This window comes from Gymnoscopelus microlampas (assembly GCF_963454915.1).
Source record: "Gymnoscopelus microlampas genome assembly, chromosome: 1".
Classification (NCBI taxonomy): domain Eukaryota; kingdom Metazoa; phylum Chordata; class Actinopteri; order Myctophiformes; family Myctophidae; genus Gymnoscopelus; species Gymnoscopelus microlampas.
In genome coordinates, this window is record NC_139962.1 from 30,663,771 (window position 1) to 30,690,828 (window position 27,058).

The following is a 27,058-nucleotide window of genomic DNA, read 5'->3' on the forward strand; positions in this document are numbered from 1 at the left end:
TTAAACATGATTTATACTTAGTTGCACGCCAGTGTCATGCACCGAAAAACAGCCGATCTATAAGCCCACAACGCGTCGCAGCGCGACGCGTTGTGGGCTTATAGATCTGCTGTTTTTCGGCTTTAGGCTTAAAAATGTAGGTTAAAAATGGTAAAATATATATATTTTTAAATGACATTCATAAAATGGCTGTCCTAAAGCGTTGATGTTCTCACAAGTATAGTAATACAAACATGTGTGTGTGTGTGTGTGTGCGTGTGTGTGTGTGCGCGCGCGCGCATGTGTGATTGTGCACATTTGCACGTGTGGGGTGTCACAGTTTGTGTCAGATGTAAGAAGGAGGGGGGCTCCAAGGAAAGAAAAGGATGGGAAACGCTGAGTCAGACAGTAGGTGGGGGTGATCAGAGCACCCAGCTGCATGGTGCTGCCTGTCTGACAGGCTGACAGACTGACATGCGTGGCATGTTGGTAAACAGACTCCTGAGCTACACTAGCGTTGACATCTCACCTCTATTCCACCAGTTGCAGACAGGCTAAGTGCCTGTCTGCGTATTGACGCACGCGCCCCACAAATACAACAAATATGCAGTTTAATGTAAGCAGTAAGCACTAGTGCACACACACACACACACACACACACACACACACACACACACACAAAGACAGACAGACAGACAGACTGTAGCGAGCATTGATATTCGACTCAGGCCTGCTTTCTAGACAGCTCAGCCACTATCTGAATCTGAGGCAGTGGGCTCGCTATGACACTGTTACCACAACCTTTAGCATTTAAAGGTAATATTGCATTAGACCTAGCTCTGGTCCATAGCGTTAGAAGGAGTTCTCCTCTTCCCTATGTGACTTTTTGACCATTGCACGCATACATACCCCCGGTAGCGCAGCCTCTCGACTGTAGTAAAAAATAAAAATACACTTTCGCTACTCACCAAAACAAAGACCGTTTTGAGATGTTGAGCCTACTTAGTAAGCCTACTTTCTTTAGTGGGAACACTCTGAGTCACACCCCCCCCCCCCCACGTTTTGGCCAGAAAAGAACATATTCCACCGGATGGTAAAAAATGTCAGTTACTCCACTGCTTCCCCTACATATTTTGTCAGTGGACCCGTTTTGGTCCCCAGACCTTAAGTCCATAAGAGGTTTCTGCCCAACAGCAACAAATAATAAAAATAAAATAAAAACATGCTTCTCGATCATACGATTAATTAAAACATTACAAAAAAAAATAGTTTGATAGAATATTCACTAAGAAAATAATGTATAGTTGCAGCCGTAGGTGTTTAGACAGCACTACTTCCACCCCCAGCTTGCAGTTGCACCGTGAGGCAACAGGGGGCAGTGTGCCTACAGATGACTATATTGGGTGTGGTGGGGGGGGGGGGGGGTGATGTAATGTGGTCTCTTGTGAGGAAGGACTGGCTGCGTTGGTGCGTCTACGAAAATAGCTTCTGCCTTGACTTAGCAAATAGCCGTCCGTGAATTAGGCCTTCAGATGAAAGACTTGTTTGTTGTTAATGGGAAAAGCAATTATTGCACCACCGCAGCAATGGAGGTGCAATAATTTGCTCCCTGCGACGTTAATCAAACCCATTTCACTGCCATTGTTTGCTGTGCGATAGACAGGCAGCGCTCAAGAACAGGAAGGGGGGGGGCATGTGGTGGTCCTTCTTATTTATTTATTTTACTTTTATTAATTAATTAATCATGTTGGGGTGGGGGCGGTACCATTATGATTAGAACAGTGATTGCCTTTTGAACTTCAATGGTCCTCAGCATGTTCTGCATTACACCACAGACCCCTCCATTTGATACCTTTTTTTCATCTCATGGGACCCCCAATCTACCCCCAACCATTAGCTCTCAAACATTTTCATGCCACGGACCCCCAAAAGGACCCCAAATGTATTTGGCCGCAGTCCCCCCATCTGAAAATGTGTTTTGCCAGGGACGCCCAGAAGAGAAGATTTATGTTAAAAAATTCAAAATGATGGGGGAAAAAAAATGAGGAAATGTATTCCATTTTTATATTCAAGATTTCATAAAACATTTCAAAAATATATGTACAAGATCACCATTTATTACCCATTCAATGAACTCTGAGGGTCCCTGGACCCCACCTTGAGAACCACTCTAGTATAGTATACTGTGTACAAGCAAAGTGCATCCTTCTGCTGCAGTCAGCTTACATTATTAAAAAAACTGCATGAAATCCTTCATTATTTGTCAAGTACATTTGAATTTGAGTGGACCTCTCTAGTTAAGTACATTTGAGCACAGCCCACTGATACAATTAGTACTGTAACACTGATTCTTGTTGACAGGGGATGTTTTTTTAATTATTTTCTTTTTTACCAGACTTGAGCCAAATACCAATACTTTACTGCCAGAGGGGTGGTGGATGTTTTGAAACACAGCTCAATGCTCAGCTCAATTTTTCATCTTCTGCGGGTTACCACTTACTGTATTCTGATTATCTATTATACTTGCCCTGATGTAACAAATGTCAGCCTGCCTGGTACCTCAGTTTAGAATAAACAAACTATTCTGATATTTTAGGATCAAATTTGTTTCTTCTGGTTGCTTAAATGACTGGTATAGCTAGTCATAGTCATGATTTGCAAGTAGTCTTTTTGTTAGGATTTAAAGTTCATACTGCAGCCACAAACCACCAGGAAACAAATGTTGCAATCAAATATCCAGTTTATTTAGCCGGATAATGATGAATAGGGTTGACATTGGGTTTCATGATGATGCCATGGTTCTAAACAAAGACACAAAGAAACAAATTATAATATCATGCCAGATAAAATATCAAACATAAATATGGCCTTTAAATTATATTATACATTAAGGTATATCATCAAAATAATAATAGGCCAAGTATTTACTTCATAATATTAAACATCTAAATATCCATACAACTCAAGTTCATCAATTCTTAAATATAATCATATAATCCACATCACTAGAAGAAAAACACTGGAACTTACATTATACCAGGTTTAACAGACGCATGGCAAACATCAGTGGTACATCAGCAGCACACGGCAAACACAGGCCGGCTGCATGTGTTTGGAAACAAAGGACAAGGGGGGAAATGGGAATCCAGTCCTGCTTTTATAGTGGGAGGAAGTGAGGTCACCACCACAGGTACCAGTCTGAATCCCATTGTGGTGTCTCCTTGTGGAGCGGAGGGGAAATGAACCTTGCAGTTTCTGACAGCCGCCCCCGGATTTGTGCATGCAAATACGTTCATTTGGTTTCTTCAGTGATTTCAGGGAGTGGGATTAATCTGGAAACAGGGCGTTTGTATTCTCGGCCTTGAATGATGACTTTAGCACTGCGAACCTTTCTATCCTTGCCAGGGTAGGTTTCAGTTATCCTTCCAATAGGCCATGATGCTCGAGGAAGTTGAGGGTCAACTATCACCACAACCTGACCTGAATTCAAGTTCTCCTTGTCAGTCTCCCATTTTTCCCTGGCTTGAAGGTTTGGCAGGTAGGATTTAATAAAGGCTGACCAAAACTGATCAGCCAAGATCTGACTGTGACGCCATCTTCTTTTGCCGAGGAGTTCACTTGAACAATAGATTGCCTGGGGGAGAGAGGAGTCAGGCCGCCCCATCAACAACAAGTTTGGTGTGACAGGGTCAGGGTCAGCAAGGTCAGAGGAAATGTATGCAAGTGGTTTTGAGTTCAGAATACCTTCCACTTCAATCAGGACTGTGTGTAGGACTGTTTCTGTTGTTGGTTGGTTTCCTAGAACAACACGGAGGGCCATTTTTATCGATTTGATTTCTCGTTCCCAGCTTCCACCGAAATGTGGGGCAGATGGAGGATTGAATTGGAAGTGGACCTGTGTACGAGCTAATTGCTGCTTTAAGTCTGGTGCCATGGCCTGGGGAAAAAAAATAAAAATGGGGTGAACTATCCCTTTAAGTGCTTAAAGAGGTGGTGCCATGGTTTTGCACTTTTTCTGTTTTTCATGTGTCTATGAGGTTGATAGAACTTCATTAAGGCCCCCGCTGGTAGTTCTATGGTGTTTCATGTCTTCTCTGACTATTTGGAGTTTTTTCCTGGAGGCTGAAACCTTGAGAGTCAAACGTGCCAATCCAAAAACAGGGGCATAGTGACATCACAGAGCCCCCAGAAAACATACCCTCCCCCTCATTATCATAACACAACAGGTGTGGGCATGAGGAGGAGGAGGGACTAGGACAGGTGGGTGGTGCTAAGGTGGTGGAGGAGGTGCTAAGGTGAGAACCAGGCATACTTAATGAACTGGAGGCGTGTCCACATAAAAACATTTTTTTTAACAATTTCTGTACACTTTTTTTTTTTGAAAAAAATCCTTACATAATAATAATACCTTATGATCAGGTTTTAGGGTTGAAAAATATCATGGCACTCCATCTTTAACACATTGGCTGCCATGGACGCAGATCTGCGTTCTTTTGCGCAAAAGACCGCACGCTGCCAAGAACGCAGATCTGCGTTCTTTCAAAAAAAAAAAAAATCAAAATAAAAGTAAAAATATCTATATAAATATCTCGGCTCCTAAGTACTTTTTTTTCTCATTGAAAAAGTCTAGCAGTCTACTGTTGGAAAAAAAAAAAAAGATGGCAGCCAATGTGTTAATCAATTCATTTGATATACACTTCACGGTTATTCGATGCATCGAAAAAGTAATCAATACGATCACAGTTCCTAATTCTCTCTGCCTTTCCCCCCTCTACCTATTACAGCTGCCATGATGGACGTGCACGTCCCCGACCTGCCAGTGGTGGCGCTGTACGGCAGGGACACCACCCTCAACTGCTCCTTCAGCGGCCTCTCCGGCCCCTCCGTCAACCTGTCGGAGCTGAGCGTCTTCTGGCAGCTGACGGACACCAAGCGCAGCGTCTACGGCTTCCGGGAGGGCCAGGACCAGCTGGCCGACCAGGCCGCCCGCTTCGCCAACCGCACCGCCCTGTTCCCGCCGCGGCTGGGCGCGGGCAACGCCTCGCTCCTCCTGCGCCGGGTGGAGGTGGCGGACGAGGGCAGCTACACCTGTTTCGTCAGCGTGCTGCAGAACTACAGCAGCGCCTCCCTGCTGCTGCTGGTGGCAGGTACGAGTACTACACCCGCCTGACTGACAAACCGTTATCGTTGCTGTTGTTGTCGGGCAGAAATTTTGGGCGTAAATTTTGTAAATTAACGCCCTACTTGATCATACTACAGTGTCACACAAAAGTATCAAAAGTAACGATTTGCGCCGTGTTTCAAGCTTGCAGATCTGCTGCTTTCGATACTTTTTGAATTTGAATCCTGGCCCAAGGTAGCCTGACAGTGTGTCGCGGGTTCGAGTCCCAATCACGGCGGCCTCTGCTGTATGTCACTCCCCATCTCTCTCCCCATTTCCTGTCAGACTGCTATCCTATCAATAAAGGCATAACAAAAAGGCCCACAAATAAAAATACAACATTAAATCCTGAAGAGTAACAGTTTTGCACATCGGTTTCCACCCGACAGAGACGATAACTTTTCAAGAAATTGAAAAAACAGAAGAACCTGTGTTCCGATATTATTCCGATATTATTTATTCACAAGCTCTTGTTAATACTGTTTTAATTGGTTCAATATTCACAAAGTATAAGACAAAATAAGAGTCTGCACACCATATCATGCTCTTACATTTATTTCCTTCCACGTTTTTTCCAGCCCGGGTGGCTCTCTCCCGCAGACACCTGGGCTTTAAACGTCACGTACGATGGTTGGAAGAAAATCAAATTTAAAAACTTTTGTAGTCTATTTTTCTTCCCTTCACCTGGCACTTTAGAGTGGATGTGCGAGCTTCTTCGCTTGTCAATATTCATAAAGCCCAGTGACTTAATCCATTTAGACCGGGAACGCATCTGTGTCATTTTAAGATTTCTTTGGCTATTCAAACTTGTAGATCTGCTATTTTTGAGAAATAGTGATTTTTTTTTGGAAATCTTTTGAATATATACTTTTTAAAGTGATTATTTTTAACACTGTGGCAACGAGATGGGGGTCCACGGCCAAATACATAAAAAAAAAAAAAACTGTTAGGATTTAGAAGACATTTGTAGAATCCCCAGAAGCAAATGTTCACTTTAAAAAAGATTCAAAGATTTGCACACATTTTCACGTTCTTTTTTTTTCAAAAATGGCAGATCTACAAGCTCATAGCGCGGCACTCGGTGCCGCGCTATGAGCTTGGAGATCTGCTATTTTTGAATAGCCAAAGAAATCTAAAAATGTCTTCTTTCCCGGTGTAAAAGGGTTAAAAGAAGTGAGAATTGTAGCATAGGCATTGCAGTTGTGTCTGCACAGTGGCGGCGGTGGCTCAGGGAGGTAAGAGTGTCCGTCTTGGAATTTGTATTTATTTTCTTGTTTGTTTGTTCCAGATACGTACGTGGTGCAAATAAAAACTGAATGCTGCTTCTCTTCTTATTTTCTTTTCACAATGAATGTTCAATCACTTCTGTCCGAAAAAAAAGCATATCTGACTCCCCCTGGGGAATATTCACAAAATCTAATACAAATATTTTGAAAAGAACAAAGGAGTTCGCCACGACCTCTATTGGCGTATTGCTTTGTTGTAAAATCTTGCAAATACACAGGAGGAAAAAGAGAGCACGCTCCTCTTACCTTGCTGTATGAAAAACTCAATCCCGAAGAGTAATACATCATCCATGGAACGGCACTGTGATTACTGTAAACAAGATCCTAGAAGGTGTGTTATCACGTGGTTTAGCATGGGACTCAGCCAATCAGAATCAAGGACTGTCTGGGACTATACGTTTTAGGAATTACAATACTTTACTTACCTCTGAAATGTAGTCGAGTAGAAATATAAACTATTGAAACTATAGAAATACTCATGTAAAGTGTAAGCACCTTGAAATTGTACTTAAAGGGATAGTTCACCCCCAAAATTAGTCACCCCATGGAGACTTGAATTCATGGATATTTTTTATGTTTTTGTCTCATTCCTAAGCCAATAATTTGATGACCGACAGTGGTTCCGGACAGGAGACACAAAGAGTCTCCTTTGTGTCTCCTACCGGAACCACTGCTTACCGGTCCGCTAGTCATCAAATTATTGGCTTAGGAATGTGACAAAAAAAAAATCAAAAAAAATCCATGAATTCAAGTCTCCATAGTAGCTAATCGATAGAAAAAAGGTAATTTTGGCTATCCCTTTAAGTACAGTACTTGAGTAAATGTACTCAGTTACTTTCCACCTCTGGAGGGTGGAGGTTGGTGGTTGGAGAGAGAGAGAGAGGGCAAGGCAGGCGAGGTGGCGAGAGAGCAGCAGCGTGCCGAGGTTTTTGCTAGATTATGGCCGGCGAGGGAGAAGTGGAAGTGTTTGACATGATTCCCATTAAATTGTTAATTATATTTAGGGAGCTTAGCATAGCGGCACGGCTTAACCCATTCAATCCGGGAACGCATCTGTGTCATTCTTTGGCTATTGAAAAAATAACAGATCTACAAGCTCATAGCGCGGCACCGGGTGCCGCGCTATGAGCTTGTAGATCTGCAATTTTTTTGAAAAATCGTGAAAGATTTGTGCAAATCTTTGAATATATATATATATTTTTAAAGCGAACATTTTTAACTCAAATCGTTGCGTCTGGGGATTCTACAAATGTTTTCTAAATCCTAACATTATTTTTTAAAACTATGTTGCTATGATAATATCAGTGGTTCTCCAACTTCTTCATGTCAAGGACCCCCAAAATGATATGTATTTGGCCCCATCTCAAAATATTTTGTTGCAGGGACCCCCAGATGTTCAAAATAAATGTTCGCTTTAAAAAATAATATATATTCGAAGATTCAAAATCTTTCAAAAATAGCAGATCTACATGCTGCCGCGCTATGAGCTTGTAAATCTGCTATTTTTGAATGGCCAAAGACATTTTAAAATGACAAATGCGTTCCCGGTCTTAAAGGGTTAAGATCCCACAGACTGCATCATCATCTGCTGCACATCCTGATGCTCTGCTTCCCCTCTCTCTAAACCTCCTGCTCCCCAGACACTCTGCTACACCAGCCTGTTCCCTATACCTCTTCTGGAGCAGAGCCCACTGCTTTGGCCATAGTATGATTGTTTAGACTGGATGCTATTAAGGTTCTTGGTTTACCTGGGACCCAATAGTTTCTTGAGGCACTAACACTCAAACTTTTTCATGTCAAGGGACCCCCAAATTTGGGGGGTCCTCCCTAGCCTGGCGTAGCTAGACTATATCACTGCGTGGATATGAGTCTGGTGCTTCCATGAGGACGTTTTTCTTCCCAAGGGGCGGGATCAAAACAATGGCCCTCGACGCAATTGGTTAGACCTACAACCAACTACCAATTACAGTCTCCCATATTCGAATACTGAGCCCTGATTGGTTCCCCACGTCTCCTGGAACAGGAAATGGATTCTCTATGGAGCGGTGCCAGACCCAAATCGCAGAGTGCAATTTTTTTTTGCACTCGCAGATTCGTCTGGTCCCAGGCTAGGTCCTCCCCACCCCTCCTCCATTTGTATTGCATTGTATCGTTTCACATTATATGTGTTACTGATGAATTGAGTACGATGGACCACAATGGAAACAAGCTCCCTGGTGCTTTTTTTATGTACTACCTAGTGATGGCCAACCATTAACCGTTAATAAATTGGTAACCGGTTAATACTAACAGTTAATGGTTAACCTTCAAAAAAAGAAAAGAAAGTTGTAAAAAAAAAAAGCTTTGGCCTTGATGCTGTGAAACAAATGTGTGAAACAAGCTTTTTGGATCTGGCAGCCAGGTTAATCTTAGAACAGATGTAGACCTATTTGACAGTGCAGAAACATAATTGCCTTCCTTGATGCATTAACGAGTGTCAACGAGCATCAGCTGGACACAGACACATATCTCCCCTCTGCAGTGCTCTAAACTGAAAGTGACTGGAGTCTGTCTCGTTTCTCTCCAAAAGCCCTTGAATATGATTGAATATGAACATGATATGACTGTGATTATGGTCGGCTCACATTTCATATCACACACACCATACCTGTAACTTTCACTGCCCCCCCCCCCCCCAAAAAAAAAAAATCACGTAAAACATAAATAAAATATTGAACCAAAATAAAAGTATTAACAACTAGCTAAATAATAAATGCATTGGATCCATTGGAATATCATTTCCATTTCCATTTCCTGAACAGTAGCGGTTTTGGACATAAAAGGTTCCCTCCGACAGAGATGAGATAGGGGTGGAGGTGAGAGGTCATCCTCTCCCTGGAGGTGAACCGACTTGCATAGAAGTGGTGGAGAGAGGCTGCGTTATTCCCACAACCAATCACAGCACGGCAAACAAAGGGCTTTGGGTTTGCCTGAGCTGCCTTTTGCGTTGATGTGGCACACACACTAACAGTGGTGGAAAGTAACTAAGTACAGTACATTTACTCAAAGTACTGTACTTCAGTATCATTTTGAGGTACTTTTACTTTACTTGAGAAATGTCAAATTTTTCAATACTTTATACATGAGTCCTTAGACCTTTGGGACATATTATGTTGGTGCCAATACGTATGTACTTTTGCTCAAGTTAAAATTTGAATATAGGACTTTTACTTGTATCAGTATTTTTTGTGGTATTGATACTTTTACTTAAGTACAAAAGCGGAGTACTTCTTCCACCACGCACGCACACACACACACACACACACACACACACACACACACACACACACACACACACACACACACACACACACACACACACACACACACACACACACACACACACACACACACACACACACACACACACACACACACACACACACACACACACACACGCTACACACTAGCTTCCCCCCAGCTCTGTGTTTGACGGACAGGCGGGTTTCCATTGAGGCTGGCCTTTCATTTTCTCCGAGCGCAGCAGGAAAGGAAGTCTGCTCTACGTTAACAGCAGAATGCCCGGCTAAAAATACCCCGTCTATAAATCTAATGCATAAAATGGATCCAATTTGTCACCGTTAGAGACATTGTTTTCCCCTCTTCTCCCCCAGCGAAGGAGGAGAGAATGTCTTTCGTTAACACCCCCTAATGCACATCCATCTTCTCCGAATATCTAACAGTGTTATTAAACATGGAAATATGGCACGGGACGGGAACAAAGATTAAAAGAGAAAATGACATCAAAGGACATCTGAAGAGTTTTAAAGACACACTCACTGTTGTTCTGAAGGAAGAGGCACGGAGCCTCCAGACTTAGGAAACAGGTCCTGAGTAGGCTATGTACTTGGACCGCTTTTTTCTCCCGTCTACACCAGAACTGTTCTCCAAAAATAGCCGATCTACAAGCTCATGGCGCGTTGTACGAACCTTACTCGTGAGCCGCGGTTAAATCCACGGCTCCAACGCACGTGAGCTTGTAGATTTTCCAAAAAGATCTTGAAATATTTGAAAAAGTTTGAATATTTCTTTCAAACGTTTTGACTACACAATCTTGTACAGGGGGTCCCTGCCATCAAATAGTTTCAGATGTCGGTCCGCGGCCAAATACATATTCATTTGGGGGTCCTTGACACGATAAAGTTTGAGAAGCACTGACCCGCAGCACCTGTCCTTCCTTACACAGCCCCCTACACCAAGCCAGTGGTGACGCTGGACCCGGCATCGAACCTGCGTCCCGGCGACGAGGTGGCGCTGACGTGCGTGTCGTACGGCGGCTTCCCCGAGGCGGACGTGCTGTGGCAGGACGGGGCGGGGCGCAACCTGACTGACAACGTCACCACCTCCCTGGTGGCCAACGAGGACGGCCTGTTCAGCGTGCACAGCGTGCTGACGGTGGCGCTGGAGCCCAACAGCACCTACAGCTGTCGACTGACCAATCCGCTGCTCGGGGAGGAGGGGCTAGCCTCTGTCACCATCACAGGTAGGGGGGCATGTCACTCTCTCTCTCTCTCTCACTTTCTTGTTTATGCTCAGAGAGGGATAACGCAATGACACTGTGATTGCATCATAGACTGTATAAAAGAGATGGACAAAGCCACACCCCTGGTTTCTACAGACCGTACATGAAGCCGATGGTTCAGCTATTTGAAACCCGCCATCTTTAATATATACACAAAAGCAACCAACAATAGGAACCGGAAATCAATCCCTAAATGAATGCTATTGGTTCGGTAGCTTGTCAATCAAGAGGGGGGGGCGGGGAATGAATGCTATTGGTTGTGTAGCTTGTCAATCAAAACATCCCGACCCTCCTACAGCATACCCTACTTTATCGTCAATTTTAAAATAAATGGGACCATAATTTACCAAAAGGCATATCATGGTGATTGAAAGAAGACTTTAAACTAGCGACTGGAAGCATATACTGTAGTATGCGGAAGCATAATGTTTATTAAGGTAAGAAAATCAAGTCTATAGTTCGTCAAAAACCCATCGTGTATATGCGTACGTTTATAAGTGACACACTTTTGTGTATGTGCGTGAGTGTGATGCCGCCCAGTGTGTGTGTGTGTGTGTGTGTGCGTGTGTGTGTGTGTGTATGTGCGTGAGTGTGATGCCGCCGAGTGTGTGTGCATGTCTGTTTAAATATGGCGCATGTGTGACTGCCGCACTGTGCCGCCCTGTTGTAGTGGCAGGTCAGTGGTAGGTTTGTGTTGTAATCAGTGGCAGGTGTTCATCCTACATACATACATACAGACAGACAGACAGACAGACAGACAGACAGACAGACAGACAGACAGACAGACAGACAGACAGACAGACAGACAGACAGACAGACTGTCACGTGTAGAAACGCTTGGCACCGCCAAAAGAAAAAAAACAGAAAATCTGCTGCCATGAATCCAAAGGCAAATTTCCACATGTGGACAAAATTGATCCCACTCAATTCTATTCCATTCTATTCCATTCTATTCTGTGCTATCCTCATTTGAACACCTCTTGTCTAGCCCTGCTGCTCCACATATATATATATATATATATATATTCTCATCATGTATTTAACAGCCTGCTCCCCCCAGTGATCCCTGTAACTGGTTATCTGCGCCGTTTTTTTGAAGGAAGCCTTCTAAAATGGTTAGAAAAGCCCCCACCCATCCCCCCATCACCCCGTCACCCCCATCACCCACCCACCACACCACCACCTCCCACACACAGCCCGCCCGCACGCCCGCCCGCCTGCCAATCGGTCCATCCAGTTTCCAGACAGCCCAGTCATTTCCCAGCCCAGTGGAGCAGCACTCTCTGACCTCTGTCTCGACCTCCTTCCTTCCCTCAACCCTGACGGACTTCCACTAGTTCCAGCTCCTCCAGCCCACAGAGCAGGGCCGTGGGCCCGGGGCCGAGGGAGGGTGGGGCCAGGGGGGGGGGCAGGGGCGACCCCTGCTTTATCCCATTAAGACTGGGAACGCATCGGTGTAACCACTTTAACCATTATTTTACACTTTAGCAGATGTACAAAAACAAAAAATAGCAGATCTACAAGCTCATAGCGCGGCACTGAAAAGTGCTTCTGGGGGGGGGTCCCTGGAACAACATATTTTGAGATGGGGGGTCCGCAGCCAAATATATATCATTTTGGGTGGTCCTTGACATGAAAACAGTTTGAGAACCACTGATAATAGCGACATACGTTTTAAAAAATATATAATTTAGAAGACATTTGTAGATGCCTTCCCGGATGGAGTGGGTTATTTATGAGGCATTTCACACAGCGCTGCTCCCATTAGAGACCAGGCAGCCTTGGCCTCTGCCAGGAGCAACGCCTGCCCCGCACCACACTTAACATTATGTACAGCACAGAGGTGACCAGGGGGACATGGTGGGGGGGGTGGACGGGGGGTCATGGCGCGAGGGCGTGGCTGGCCTGTAGGCAAAGCAAGCCTCCTGGGAAAGGGGGAGGGAAAGTAACTACTGTGCTGTTACTGTACTTAAATACAATTCTGATCCACTACATCCTGGTTTGCAGCAGCAGCCTCCGAGAAGAGACACAAGTAGGACATGTTTACAATTTATAATTCAGGCATTTAAGCAGACGCCCTTATCCAGAACGACTCACACAGAACACCATCGTAAGTGAAGTGGCACACAGCAAACAGTAAATGTCAAGTAAGTGCAAAGAGTACATGGAAAATGGTGCATTTACGGTATACAGCCGCTTCACAATGTGCATTACATTCACTCACACACACGTGCGCACTCACACGCACACGCACACGCACCTCACGCACGCGCACACTGCAGATAACATCACAAAAAGCTCCATCTATAATGAAGCAACAGTATACAGTACTATACGCCTGTACAATGGCCTGCACTATGCATGAGTGACTAACACAAAGTCACAGTGTCAAAGAGCACAATCAGACCTGTACGCACGGTATACTGTACACACTATATACCCCTATACCAAAGCCTGCACTGCAGTGGTGTAAAGTAACTAAGTGCTTTTACTCAAGTACAGTACTTAAGTACAATTTTGAGGTACTTTTACTTTACGGGAGTATTTCCAATGTTCAGTACTTTTACTTCTACTCCACTGCTAGCCTCGCGTGGCCAGACTATACACTGCACAGAGGGCCATTTTCTTTTTGCACTGGCAGATTCGTCTGGTCCCAGGCTTTCGGGGGTGAAATTCATGGATTGTGAAACATTTGCCACTCACAAAAGATATACAATTTCACTTTAGTTTTTTTGAAAAAGTTCCCTGGTATAACTTTAAGTATATTTTGATTCCAATACTTTTTTTTACTTTTACTCAAGTCAATTTTGAATTCCGGTGGTGGAATACTTTTTCCACCACCGTTTTTTTGTGTTTGGAGGCCAGGAGGGAGAAACAGTGTAGGATGCTAGGGAGCGTAGGCCCAGGTGTCATCATACGGAAGGAAGGGAGTGACAGACATCCTGTGTTTAGCTGATCTGTGTGTGTGTGTGTGTGTGTGTGTGTGTGTGTGTGTGTGTGTGTGTGTGTGTGTGTGTGTGTGTGTGTGTGTGTGTGTGTGTGTGTGTGTGTGTGTGTGTGAAGGGGTGTAGGGTGGATCGTATCCTCACTGTCGGGTGGAAACCTGACAGTCCCAAAAAAATCTATCTTTTTCAGGCAATTTGAAAGAGGGACCATGTGTTCAAAAATGTTTCAAAAATAGCAGATCTACAAGCTTGTAGCGTGGCACTCAGTGCCGCGCTACAACCTTGTAGATCTGCTATTTTTGAATAGTCAAAGTGTAAAATAATGCTTTTTAGCTCAAATCAAAAAAATCCTTAATGGGTTAATAGTAGTTTTCATTGGTATTCATAAAACCCACAGACAGACTTAATATCTTTCACTTTCAAGAGTTCCTAAAAGTGGCGAAAATACCAGATCTACAAGCTCACGACGTTGGTCGGCTATTTTCGCTACTTTTGTTGCAACTCTCTCTGCAACACTGTTGCACAACAAATGTAGGACATTAGCCCATTAAAACTCTTTTCCTGCCATTGACGAGATTTATCGTTTTTCTAGAACGGCTGGCTTTTTTTTTTTTGCTTTTTAAATTTTTTTGTTTATCACAAAGGAAGCAGGAGATAACGCGATGCGAAGATTTTCTGCTCCTTTCACTTCAATGTTAAAAAATAAACGGAGACAAAATTCACATTTTACCTATTTTTGCAATGTTATTCTATGGCAGGGAAGGGGGTAGATTGTGTATATACTCTGGCAGTTAAAGAGTTAAGACCAGGAACGCATCTCTGTCATTTTAGATATTTTTGGCTATTTAAAAATAGCAGATATACAAGCTCATAGCGCGGCACCGAGTGCTGCGCTATGACGTTTTTTTTCACCGAGTCTTTTGAAAAAAAAAACGTTAACATTTGTGCAAATTTGAATATATGTATTTTTAAAGCGAACATTTGCAACTGAAATATTTGCTTCTGGGGGTCCCTGGAACAACATATTTTTGAGATATTATTTATTTATTTATTTTAATTTTAATTATTACATTTTTCCAGGATTTAGATTTTTTTTTTTAGAATTGTTTTTCCGCCTGCTGACAGCCATGATATCCTGGAGGTACTGTAGGGGGGGCGGGGGGGTTGCCGTGTCCTTGATTGCCTTGTAGGTCATCTCCAGTGTTTTGAATGGGATGTGCAGCAGCAGCAGCAGCAGGATCCTGGCCCACAGGCAGCTGTTTAGAGAGCACGGCGTTCCGTCTCGCTCCATGTTTTATTACCGCGCGTAGCATTTTTTAGATACTTGATGAATAGCCGCTTGAGTCGCATCGGGGAAATGCTCGCGCGCCGAGCTAATTTAGCAACGCCTGAGAACTGATGGTTATGCTTATTGGAACCTAATTAGACATTTCATTATTTCACATTTACTTCTGCGGAAGCTGAACTGTTACTCTGACTGAGAAGAAGAAGAAATGAAAAGGATATATATATATATAGATATACAACATACTAGACTTTAACCCGTTGGAGGCCGATTGTACAAAATGTCTTCTCAATCCTAACAGTTTTTTGAAAAAAAATGTGGTTACTATGTCAGTGGTTCTCAAACTTTTTCATGTCAGGGACCCCAAAATGTATATGAATTTGGCCACGGACCCCAATCTCAAAATATGTTGTTCCAGGGACCCCCAGAAGCAAAGATTTGAGTTACAAATGTTCGCTTGAAAAAACAAAATATTCAAAGATTTGCACAAATATTTTTTAATAGCCAAAGTCTAAAATAATGCTTTTTCGCTCAAATCAAAGAAGTGACACAGATGCGTTCCAGGTCTTAATGGGTTAATAAGAAACGGATTGTGTGTATGTGAGTGAGAGCAGAGAACCATGCAACACCACAGGAAGCTGTGAACAACTGCTTACTTACTCATACTTTACACCAGGATGGAGACCAAAGCTTCAAATGGACACACCTGAAATAAAACAATAGGGCTACAATTAGCGACGCCATTTCTTTAAATATGCTATTTTCTCTATATACTGTATATACTAGGGCTGTCAAAAAAAATCGATTCATGAATAAATCGCGATTCTTAATGCCACGATTTTAAAAATCGATTCAAAATATTAAAATCGATTTTTTTTTTTTTAAATTTATTTTTTTTTTTTTTTTTTTTTTAATTTTATTTTTTATTTTTTTATAAAATCGCAATAAATCGCAGAATCGAATATCAATTAATCGCAGAATCGCAATTTTAATCGAATCGGCACCCTAGAAAATCGCAATAAATCGCAGAATCGCAATTTTAATCGAATCGGCACCCTAGAAAATCGCAATAAATCGCAGAATCGAATCGAATATCAATTAATCGCAGAATCGCAATTTTAATCGAATCGGCACCCTAGGAATCGATTTTGAATCGAATCGTGAGGTAAGTGAATCGTGACACCCCTAGTATATACAGTGTAGCATGTTGAAAGAAATAGCGTATACATTGTATACTGTGTACTGTACAGAGCCAACGGTCAAGTTTACTTAGTATTGAGGGTGTAATTGGTTAAATGTTTGAAAATAAACAGTAACATGAATCCAACAGAAAAGTAAAAAAAAGAAGAAAAAAAAACTTTACACAACACTGATGACAGTGCTGTCAAACAAGTCTGACGCTATCTATGAAATCTTCAGCACAATGTTATACAACATGTAGTGGGGGTCCCTGCTTCATCTCTCTCTCTCAGCCAAGGGGTCCTTGGTCTGAAAAACTTTGAAGACCCCTGCTCTACCCCTGTTCATATATAGCTCAATTAACCCATTCAATCCGGGAACACATCTGTGTCATTTTAGATTTTTAGCTGTATTATTTTATACTTTGGGCTATTCAAAAAATAGCAGATCTACAAGCTCACTATGAGCTTGTAGATCTGCTATTTTTGAAATATGTTGTACATTTGTGCAAATCTTTGAATGCATGTATATATTTATTTATATATATATTTTGAACAACATTTATAACTCAAATCTTTGCTTCTGGGGGTCCCTGGAACAAAACATTCTCATGTCAAGGACCCCCAAAATTACATGTTTTTTGCCATTGATCAAAATATGTTGTTCCAGGGACCCCCCCCCCCCCCCCCCCATCACCCCAGATGCAAAGATTTGAGTTACAAATGTAAAAAAAAAAAAAAAAGAAATATTCAAAGATTTACACAAAATGTTCAAGATTTTTCAAAACATAGCAGATGTACAAGCTCGTAGCGGCCCTCGGTGCCGTGCTATGAGCTCATATATCTGCTATATTTGAATAGCCAAAGTATAAAACGTGACCAAAATCTTAAAATGACACAAAAGACGCGTTCCCGGATTGAATGGATTAAATAAACTCAAAGGCACAGCTTACTTCACACACTGGGAGTGATTTTTCTAGTTTCAGAGAGAGAGAGAGAGAGAGAGAGCATCTGGCCGGGTTGTGCATTGTAATGATGAGGTCCGTGCGTGGCCTCAGATGGACACCCTTATGATGGAAATCCTGACATTTCAACTTCTTCACCGGCTGGAGGAGACGGGCCAGTGGAAAGATCACATTCCATATCAGAGCGGCGTTGAATTGCCTTTTGATTTTTTTTTCGTATCTCCGTTAGTCAAAGTGTCAGCCAGGGCATCCCCCCCCTCCCTCCTCCCTCCCTCCCTCCCTCTCTCACAGAAGTCTTTGTTCTCTGCAGCGAGACGATTTTCGTGGGCCCGGCGCGTAGAATAAACTTTCTCATGGCGAGAGAGGTGATTCCTGCTCAGTGCAGTGGAAATAAAGGAATCACCCCTATGCTCTGAAACCACCCAGCTAATAGAAGGAGCCAAAAGAATGAAAAGTGAATGAGACGTCATCTTCTGTGCCCCCCATGCAGCCAAAATGAAAGGCCTGGAGAAAGAAAGGAAAGACTGCAAGATTAAGCGGGGAAAAAATGAGATGGAAGGATTGATAAAGCAGGACTAGTCCTTCATTAACCCATTAAGACCTGGAACGCATCTGTGTCATTTTTAGATTTGAGCTAAAAAGCATTATTTATTTTACACTTTGGGCTATTCAAAAATAGCAGATATACAAGCTCATAGTGCGGCACCGAGTGCCGCGCTTACATAGCGGCACCGAGTACCGCGCTTACATAGTGCTGCTTTAAGTAAAAATAGTCAAAACACACTATAACAAGATATGACAAGTCATAATATAGCCGCCAGCGGCAGGCTTTTTTTGCCCCAATACAGTCTATCACAGTAGAACCGAAATAGCAGAAAATGACTACATTACCCATGAGGCATTCTGAACGTACAACGCGTCCCCCTCTACCATTAAGTTACAGTGTCCAAGTTACAATACACAAAATACACCAAAATAATACTTTTCAATGGACTACTTGGGTAGCACTGATAACATTAACCACAGTAAGGTTCATAAAGTTTGTAGATGAGATGTTTACATTGTTAGTTCAGTCACGGTGACGACGTTAGCATTAACGTTAGCCGCATGCTAACGCTAAACGTCCGTTAGCTTAGCAACACGCTAACGGCTCATATTAAGTTGGTTTGGCTAATAATCATTAATCCCAACTAATGCCAACACAGTAATGGATGTAAACGTTCACAGCCATGCTTTGGACATTATTATCAGGTTGCATTATGAACCAGCAGTTACACAATACAAGTAGCAGGCCATGCTAGCAGCTAACAACATACCAAGGCGGGTGCTGTAAACGACGGCCGTCCATTGGCTAGGACGGCCGTCCATTGGCTTTAAAGTAGTGTCTCCCCATTGGCTGTGAAGTAGTGAAGGACAGCCAGGACAGCCAATAACGACGGCCGTCCATTGGCTAGGACGGCCGTCCATTGTGCTTTAAAGTAGTGTCTCCCCATTGGCTGTGAAGTAGTGAAGGACAGCCAGGACAGCCAATAGCAAAAAAAGTGTTGAATACATGTCGGAAATCTGTCGGGTCAGAGTCAGAGTGAATACAGAGCCGCGCTTTCAGCTGGCGGCTAAAAATACTATTACAAGTAAAAGACCCGTATTAAAAGTTGTACTTGAGTCAAATAATAAGTCAAAGTAAGCCAAAGTAATTGGCATGAAAATATACTTTAAAGTTTGTCCAAATGTTTTTAACTTTAACTCTCAAAAATAGCCAATAGCCGAAAGAGAGTGAAAGAGATATTATTTCCGTTATAATGATGTCCAAGCGCTGCAAATGCAGCCACTTTTACCGTGAACCCCCCCCCCCCCCCCCTGCTTACTACAAAACAGTTTTCAGCTTGGCTGCACTGCTCTTTTCTTGGTTCTGAAACCCCTCTCTATGAGCTGCTCGGATGACTCAGTATAGTTGTTCCGCTAACAACCACATCAGGAAAGCAAAGCCTTGCACTACAAATGCCCCCCCCCCCCCACCCCCCCCCACGCTCCTCATCCGCTGGAGTAAAGTGGCTGAGAGCGAGTGGACAGATACATTACAGATATGACAGGCGCTTTAAGTGTGGGTCAGAGAGCTGTCTCCACGCCATGACAGAGAGCCGCACTCACTGCCGCACAACCACACACACACACACACACACACACACACACACACACACACACACACACGCACACATGCCAGCGCGGCGCGGTAAGCCCATTGAAATTAAACACAGCTGACAAAATTAATAAGGTGAGTGGAGGAGTGGAGTTTATTTCCTCGTGGACGGTTTATCTGTAACGTGCGGCACACGGTTTGCAGGCTTTGCAGGGAGAGAGAGAGAGAGAGAGAGAGAGAGAGCGAGAGAGAGACAGGCGTGGCTAAATGGGTTCCTATAGCCAGCAGGAAGGTACTAATGCAACCTGAAGGAAAATATGAGTCATCGCCACCTTCTGTCCGTCCGTCCGTCCGTTCGTCCACACTGGTCACATGAGGACATGAACATTAATCACGGATATGTCATAGGCTGGGTTACAACCGTGCTAGTACTGTACTTTATATGCTGAGGACGAAATGAATGGGACGGTTTTATTGAAATTGAGTAAATGTTTCAAATTCAAGTTGTCGCTATAGGGTCGGGGGGGGTTTGGAGGACACAGCCACACTATAGGTCCCGTACTTAACCTCCGTTTCACAGCCTTTTAATCAATTACTGCTCTCCAGAGCTGTCAGGGAGACGGAGCAACCTATCCCGAGAAGCAGCTAAATATCCCAGCGCCTCCTAATTGAAAAGACATTACTTGCTAGACAATGCTCTTTGTGTATAGTCAGCCCATTGATTTGGACTCGGTTCGACTTGCCAGAACAAAGCAATTTACAGAGGTTGCAAACATCCTTTTGCGGGGATGGTAATTCCTTCGGTCTAATCTAATGCGAGGGTTTAAACATCAAATAAATGGATATGAATAATTAAAAGACGATCCTGTTTGAAGGTACGCCTAACCACTTGTCAGCAGCCGTTCTCTGGCCTCGGTGACTCTGAAGAGCTGCAGCGAATATGGTTTCATATCGTAGTATAGCCAAGACTGGATGCCAGGCCCTCCCCAAGCCAATACCTCTTACACAGCGCTGGAAGAAGTACAATTTGAAAATACTCAATTGAAATGCCTGTACTCAAAATTTGCCTCGAGTAAATGTACAAAAGTATTAGCATCGAAATGAACTTAAAGTAGCAAAAGTAAAAGTACTCATTATGCAGAATGCATATCATGATTCAATATATCATGTTATTGCACTATAATCATTGATGATGCCACTTGAGCCCTATTTTATACAGTACTTACAAAAATAGCCGATCTACAAGCTCACAATGCGCCGCATCGTGACGCATTGTGAGCTTACAGCTCTACTATTTAAAAACAAAGATAATGATTCATAATTGGATTGATTATTAATAATCAAAATCTGTAAAGTAACTAGTAACTAAAGCTGTCAAATAATGTAGTAAAAAGTAAAAAAAAACATCTTAGACTTGGTGAGTATCAAAAAACGAAAATACAAACTAAAAGTACAAGTACAAGTACATTTACCCAAGTACAGTACTTGAGTAAATGTACTGAGTTACTTTCCAGCAGCGGAAGCCAATCCATCTCACAGGATTCTTTTTCACAGGAGCTTGTGTGAGATGTGCCGTTAAAGGCTGATTTATATTTAGTAGCGCGCCGGTGTTGCGCGTCCCAAAAAAAAGGCAGATCTACAAGCTCACAACGCGTCGCAGCGCAACGCGTTGTGAGCTTGTAGATCTGCCATTTTTTTTGGACGCCGCCGTTACGCCGCCGCCGCAACAGGAGGGCCCCCTCGCCTCGGCCCCTCTGTGACCAGAGAGCCCTCGCCACTGGACTCCTAATCAAAATGAGTTCCATCAATGACAAAAGAGGGCTTTTGCTCTTTTTACTGTGGCCATAAATACACCGTCCTGAAAAGGGGGGGGAAGTGAGAAAGGACATAAAGAGACAGATTCCCTCCAGGCTTTGAGGACAGACATAAAGATGTCAGGGGGTGCTAGATGTGGGGAGAGGCTATACAGACAGGGAGGGGGGTGAGGGGGGGGGGGGGGGTGAGGGGGGGGAGGGTGTTGTAGACAGACAACATCACTGCCCCTGTCGTGATGCCTGGCATGGGGGCCTAGCCCAGGATATACAGACACTAAGACTAGACATATAGGGTTCATCTGAGGAGATGAAAGTACACGTGGAACGGAACAAGCAGTAGTGGAAAGTAACTAAGTCCATTTACTTGAGTAGTGAGTACTGTACTTAAAGGGGAAGACCACTCATTTTCAACATTAAACTATGTCTTTAATACACCTTAGAGCTGTTGTGTGGAAATAAGAAAAAAGTCCCCCCCCCTTCTATGTTGCCTACAAAAGGATAATTGATTGAGGTCATGTGATCAGTGACATACGCACGGTGTACTTTTGGCTCCGCCCCCTCAGTACTTTACTTGAGTATTTCCAATTTGTTCCAATACTTTTACTTCTACTCCACTACATCTCAGGCAACCATTGTACGTTTTACTCCACTACAATTATTTGAAAACTTGACTTACAGTACTAGTTACTTTTCAGATATCAATTATAAAACATACATTAACCACTTTAGCCCTATATTATACATAGGCTATTTGAAAATAGCCGATCTACAACCGATCTGCTATTTTCAAACATTTCAGTTATTTTACCTTTGGTACTTCAAGTACACTTTGATACCAATACTTTTGTACTTTTACTCAAGTAAATTTAGAATTCCGGACTTTTACTTGTAACAGAGTATTTATTTATTGCAGTATTGGTACTTTTACTTAAGTAAAGAATTTGTGTACTTTTTCTATCACTGGGAACAAGTCACAGCAACCAGGACAACATGATGCACTTAAACCGGCTGTAAGCCAACAATTTTACAATTTAAGCATTTTAGCAGACGCTCTTAATCCACAGCGAAGTGCACAGCAAGCAAGGCAAACGCGAGGCAATGCATCGAATGCATAGAAATAGTCATCTAGGATGAGGATCATAGGTAAACCAGACAACCTATCATCAGTCTAAACACTATAATATCACACAATAAATGTACATTGGAACGATACAAACTATAGGGTGCCTGGTCGACAGATGAACCCGGCATCTGTCTACGCAAGTGCTATGGGCTGTAAGGTGGAGTCTGAAGAGGTGAGTCTTCAGAATACGGCAACACAGGTGCTTAAATCCCTCTATAAATTCTCTGTGAGTGAGTGAGTGAGTGAGCATCATATCTCGAGTACCGCTCGACCAGACAACTTCAAACTCGGTGTGTGTGTATCGCGAAGGAGTGATATTATGCACTGAGAGGGAAGTCAGTCTGATCAGGAGATCTTCAAAACGTATTGATAAACCTGCAAACCCCCCGGCGGCACAGAAGATATTTTGACATAGAAACCATTGGGGTTAAAAAAAAACTAAAAAACAACAACCTTTAATGCCAACAGAAAGTCAAGATGGCAAGAGAGAGGAAAGTGGAATAAAAAGAGGAAAAATAAATCCCCGGCACAAAAAGCAAAGAGGAGCTCATCATTTGATCTGTGTGTGATTGTAGCGTTCTAACAGAGCGATGCAGCAAGGAGGCAGGAAGTGGCCAGGCCTTAACCCATGCAGACCTGGGAACGCATCTGTGTGTCATTTTAAGATTTCGTTGGGCTGTTCAAAAAATAGCAGATCTACAAGCTCATAGCGTGGCACCGAGTGCCGCGCTACGAGCTTGTAGATCTGCTATTTTTTAAAAAAATCGTGAAAATGTGTGCAAATCTTTGAAAGCATGTTTATACATTTTCAAGTCAAATCGTTGCTTCTGGGGGTCCCTCCCTGGAACCACATATTTTCAGATGGGGGTCCGCGGCCAATTTTGGGAGGTCCTTCAGTTTGAGCACCACTGATATTATAGCAACATACGTTTTTTTTTCTTCAAAAAACTGTTAGGATTTAGAAGGCATTTGTAGAATCCCCCAGAAGCAATACGATTTGAGTTACAAATGTTCACTTTAAAAAAATATGTATATATATATACAAAGATTTTTTACGATTTTTCAAAAATAGCAGATCTACAAGCTCGTAGCACGGCACTCGTCGCCGCGCTATGAGCTTGTATATCTGCTATTTTTTTGAATAGCCCAAAGACATCTAACAATGACACGCAGATGCGTTCCCGGTCTGAAGGGCTTAATCCTTCTCTCAAGCCAAACAATCCCTCAGAGCTCACAGACCGTTAAAGGCTGATTTATACTTAGTAGAGCGAGCGGTGTCGCACACGCCGGAAATAGCAGATCTACAAGCTCACGGCGCGTTGCAGCGCGACGCGTTGTGAGCTTATAGATCTGATATATTTGCCGCGCGACATGGCTCGTAACTGAAGTATAACTCGGGGCTTATGAGGACTTGAGAGCATGACAAATATGCTTCTGGGCAGTGGTGGAAAATAACTAAGTACATTTACTTAAGTACTGTACTTAAGTACAATTTTGAGATACTTGTACCTATGCCTCTGAGGTGGATTGGAGTAGAAGTATAAAGTATTGAAAAACAGAAATACTCAACTGCCCCAGACACACCCCAGTACAGTCCAGAGGAGGACATTCACACGTCTTGGAACAGTGAACCCGACTTATAATCCTGATATAGGAAACAATGTGCTTACAAAGCTGCCGTTCCTTGCCTATACCTGAATTCATATTACTGTAGATTGTCCCCTATTACTTCATCTCTCTATTTTTGCTTTGTTCTTTTTATTGTATTTTATTTATTTATGTGTGTCTCCCTGATAAGACAGAGGCAAGGCGTTCAGTGAGAGCGGGAAGAGAAAAGAAACCCTGCGTGTGCCTTGGACACTAATTAATACAGCCGCTCCATCGGGGGAGCCGTCTGCTGCTCGCTACAACGCTGACAACGGATTCATTTATAATGCTGTTTTTTCCACTTCTGCGAAAGGCTTCCGTTAATTGCATTTAAATTGGGCCTGTAAAGGAGTTCAGTATAGAAGCAACGAGCAGCGGAGCACCGTTTTGGTTCGTAGCCACGGGAAGCTAAATCGCATATTTGGACACATGCTCTAGCAAAAATAATTATAATAGAAAACACTGTGGACACAAAGTCCTCTTGTTCAACTCAAAAGAATCCTTACATCCTTGTAAAAAGAAAAAAAATCACACCCTGTGTGAAGGTAGCGGCGCCTTTGATACATTTTGTCATCGATATGTGTTTATAATGTGTTTATAGCCATGTGTCACGTGAAGCTTGACCAATCACTTTGTTGACGGGTCTGACCAATCAGAACGTTGACGGGTCTGACCAATCAGAACGTTGACGGGTCTGACCAATCAGAACGTTGACGGGTCTGACCAATCGGAACGTTGACGGGTCTGACCAATCGGAACGTTGACGGGTCTGACCAATCGGAAAGTTGACGGGTCTGACCAATCGGAACGTTGACGGGTCTGACCAATCGGAACGTTGACGGGTCTGACCAATCGGAACGTTGACGGTGAACACGGACAAAGTCAGGTATAGAGCAGGAGCCAAAAAATAGCAGCCCTAGCCCCCTTTTTAGCGGCGCTAGCCGCTCTGCGGCTAGCGCCGCTAAAAAGGGGGCTAGGGCTAGGGCTAGGGAGATTGTATATCAGCAAATGTTTTTGCCGTCTCTACCTTTATTTGGATTGCAAACAGTGAGTGACAGGAAACAGGGAGAGAGAGAGAGACGGGGAGTGACACGCGGCAAAGGTCATCGAGCTCGGGAATCCAACCCCGCGACTCGCTGTCAGGCCGCATCAGAGCCTATATGTGGTATGCGCCAAAACCGTTTAGGCCATCAGCGTTGCAAAGTGTTTTTACACAGTGATTTTTCTATCATATTTCTTTTACTTGAGCCCCAAATGGCACTACTTCTTCTTCCACCACCGGTTAATGGTTCGAGGCAGTGCTGTTGCTGTCTCTGGTTGCTGCAACTTTCACGCCTCTCCTGCTGTGTATGCAGCTGCTGTGCAGACCGTCCTGAATGATGTCTGCTTTTTGTGCTGCAGTTTCATATTTATAGAATGACGATATGTCTCAGGATTTATTGCAGGAGATTCTGCATGCTGCTTGGATTCGTTTTGGAGGGAGCATCCTCGAGAGTCGAGCCTTTTCTGCCAATACATCGTCTCTGTCGGGTGGAAACCTCACATGTCCAAAAACGGTTGCTTTTCAGGATTCAAAAACAGTTTATGTGTATCCATGTGCCATTTTAAAGGGATTCTAGGCAACATTAAGCCTAAATTTAAAATATATATATATATATTTTCTTTTTTGCATTTTCCCCCTCTATCAGCCACTATATAATGATGCTGGGGTGTTTTCCTGCATTGAAACACAGTCCTCTTTCTGAAATCCGTATTTTCCCTACTGTTTATGTTTGTCCGGGGCGTAAATGAACGCACGCATGTGCGCGTCCGTGCGCGTCCGTGTCAACTTCTTACTTTCGGTTTTAAAACGCTCTCAAACTTCGTTTTTGAGGCACAGAATTTACTTTTAAGATAGCGTTTGGATAGAATTTAGTTGTTTAACTTCATATATGTGGTCAATTTATCATGAAAGAGCCTATTTAAAAATACAAATTCAGAGAACCAGCAGGGGCGGGCAGTAACACGCATTGGATCCGAGTAAAGCAACCTATTTTCGGCATGGCCCCTTCAGAAGTCCCCTTAACTCTACGGAAGTCCCTCCTGCGTCACCCCCTGGTGGTCGGGGAAACGAACTGCTGGAGGCGCGGTGTTTGTTTATCTTATCTTGCCGTCAATGCCTTTAAGATTTCTTTGGCTATTCAAAAATAGCAGACATACAAGCTCATAGCTATGAGCTTGCAGATCTGCTATTTTTTGGGAAAATTGTGGAAAATCTTTTAATATATATATTTCTAAAGCGAACATTTTTAACTCAAATCTTTGCTTCTGGGGGATTCTGCAAATGTATTATAAATCAGTGGTTCTCAAAAATGATATGTATTTGGCCGTGGACCCCCATCGCAGAATATTTTGTTCCAGGGACCCCCAGAAGTTGTTACAGAGTTAAAAATGTTCGTTTTAAAAATATATATACAGTATATTCAAAGATTTGCACAAAATGTAATATTCAGCTGACAGCCGCGCTATGAGCTTGTATATCTGCTATTTTTGAACAGCCAACGTATAAAATAATGGTTAATATCTAAAATGACAGATGCGTTCCTGGTCTCGATGGGATAAGTAGCAGATCTACAAGCTCCAAAACGCGTCGCAACGATATACAACGGTATTCATACAGTATGTGTTGCATTAAATGGTGCTAAATCCTTTGACGTGAGTGTGTCTGACTGAACTGGGCAGTTCTCCTGGGGCAGTCTGGAGCCGTAGCAACTGCAAGGGCACATTGAAAGTAGTTTTTGATTAACTACCATGTGTGACTTTGGAAAACAACACAAAAAATCCTCACCTTTCTTCCTTTTTTTCCCTCCTATAAATTATGAGATTATGAGATACTTCAACACAGTAAAACTCCTCAGCATTAACTTAACTCTGATCCTTCAGGGTTCATTTTCAAGGGCCCTGTGGGTAAATTATCACTGAGGATTTTTTTACTGTG

At 43.0% G+C, this 27,058-nt stretch overlaps 1 protein-coding gene across 1 annotated transcript in view; it reads left to right on the forward strand.

Annotated features, from left to right (window-relative positions):
• The window catches only part of cd276 (CD276 molecule), a 179,020-nt gene that overhangs the window by 32,972 nt on the left and 118,990 nt on the right, over nucleotides 1-27,058 (forward strand). Inside the window, exons 3-4 of the mRNA XM_084056365.1 lie at nucleotides 4,764-5,126; nucleotides 10,652-10,948. Coding sequence (XP_083912491.1) covers nucleotides 4,764-5,126; nucleotides 10,652-10,948 — 660 coding nt within the window. The remainder of the gene's footprint in view (nucleotides 1-4,763; nucleotides 5,127-10,651; nucleotides 10,949-27,058) is intronic.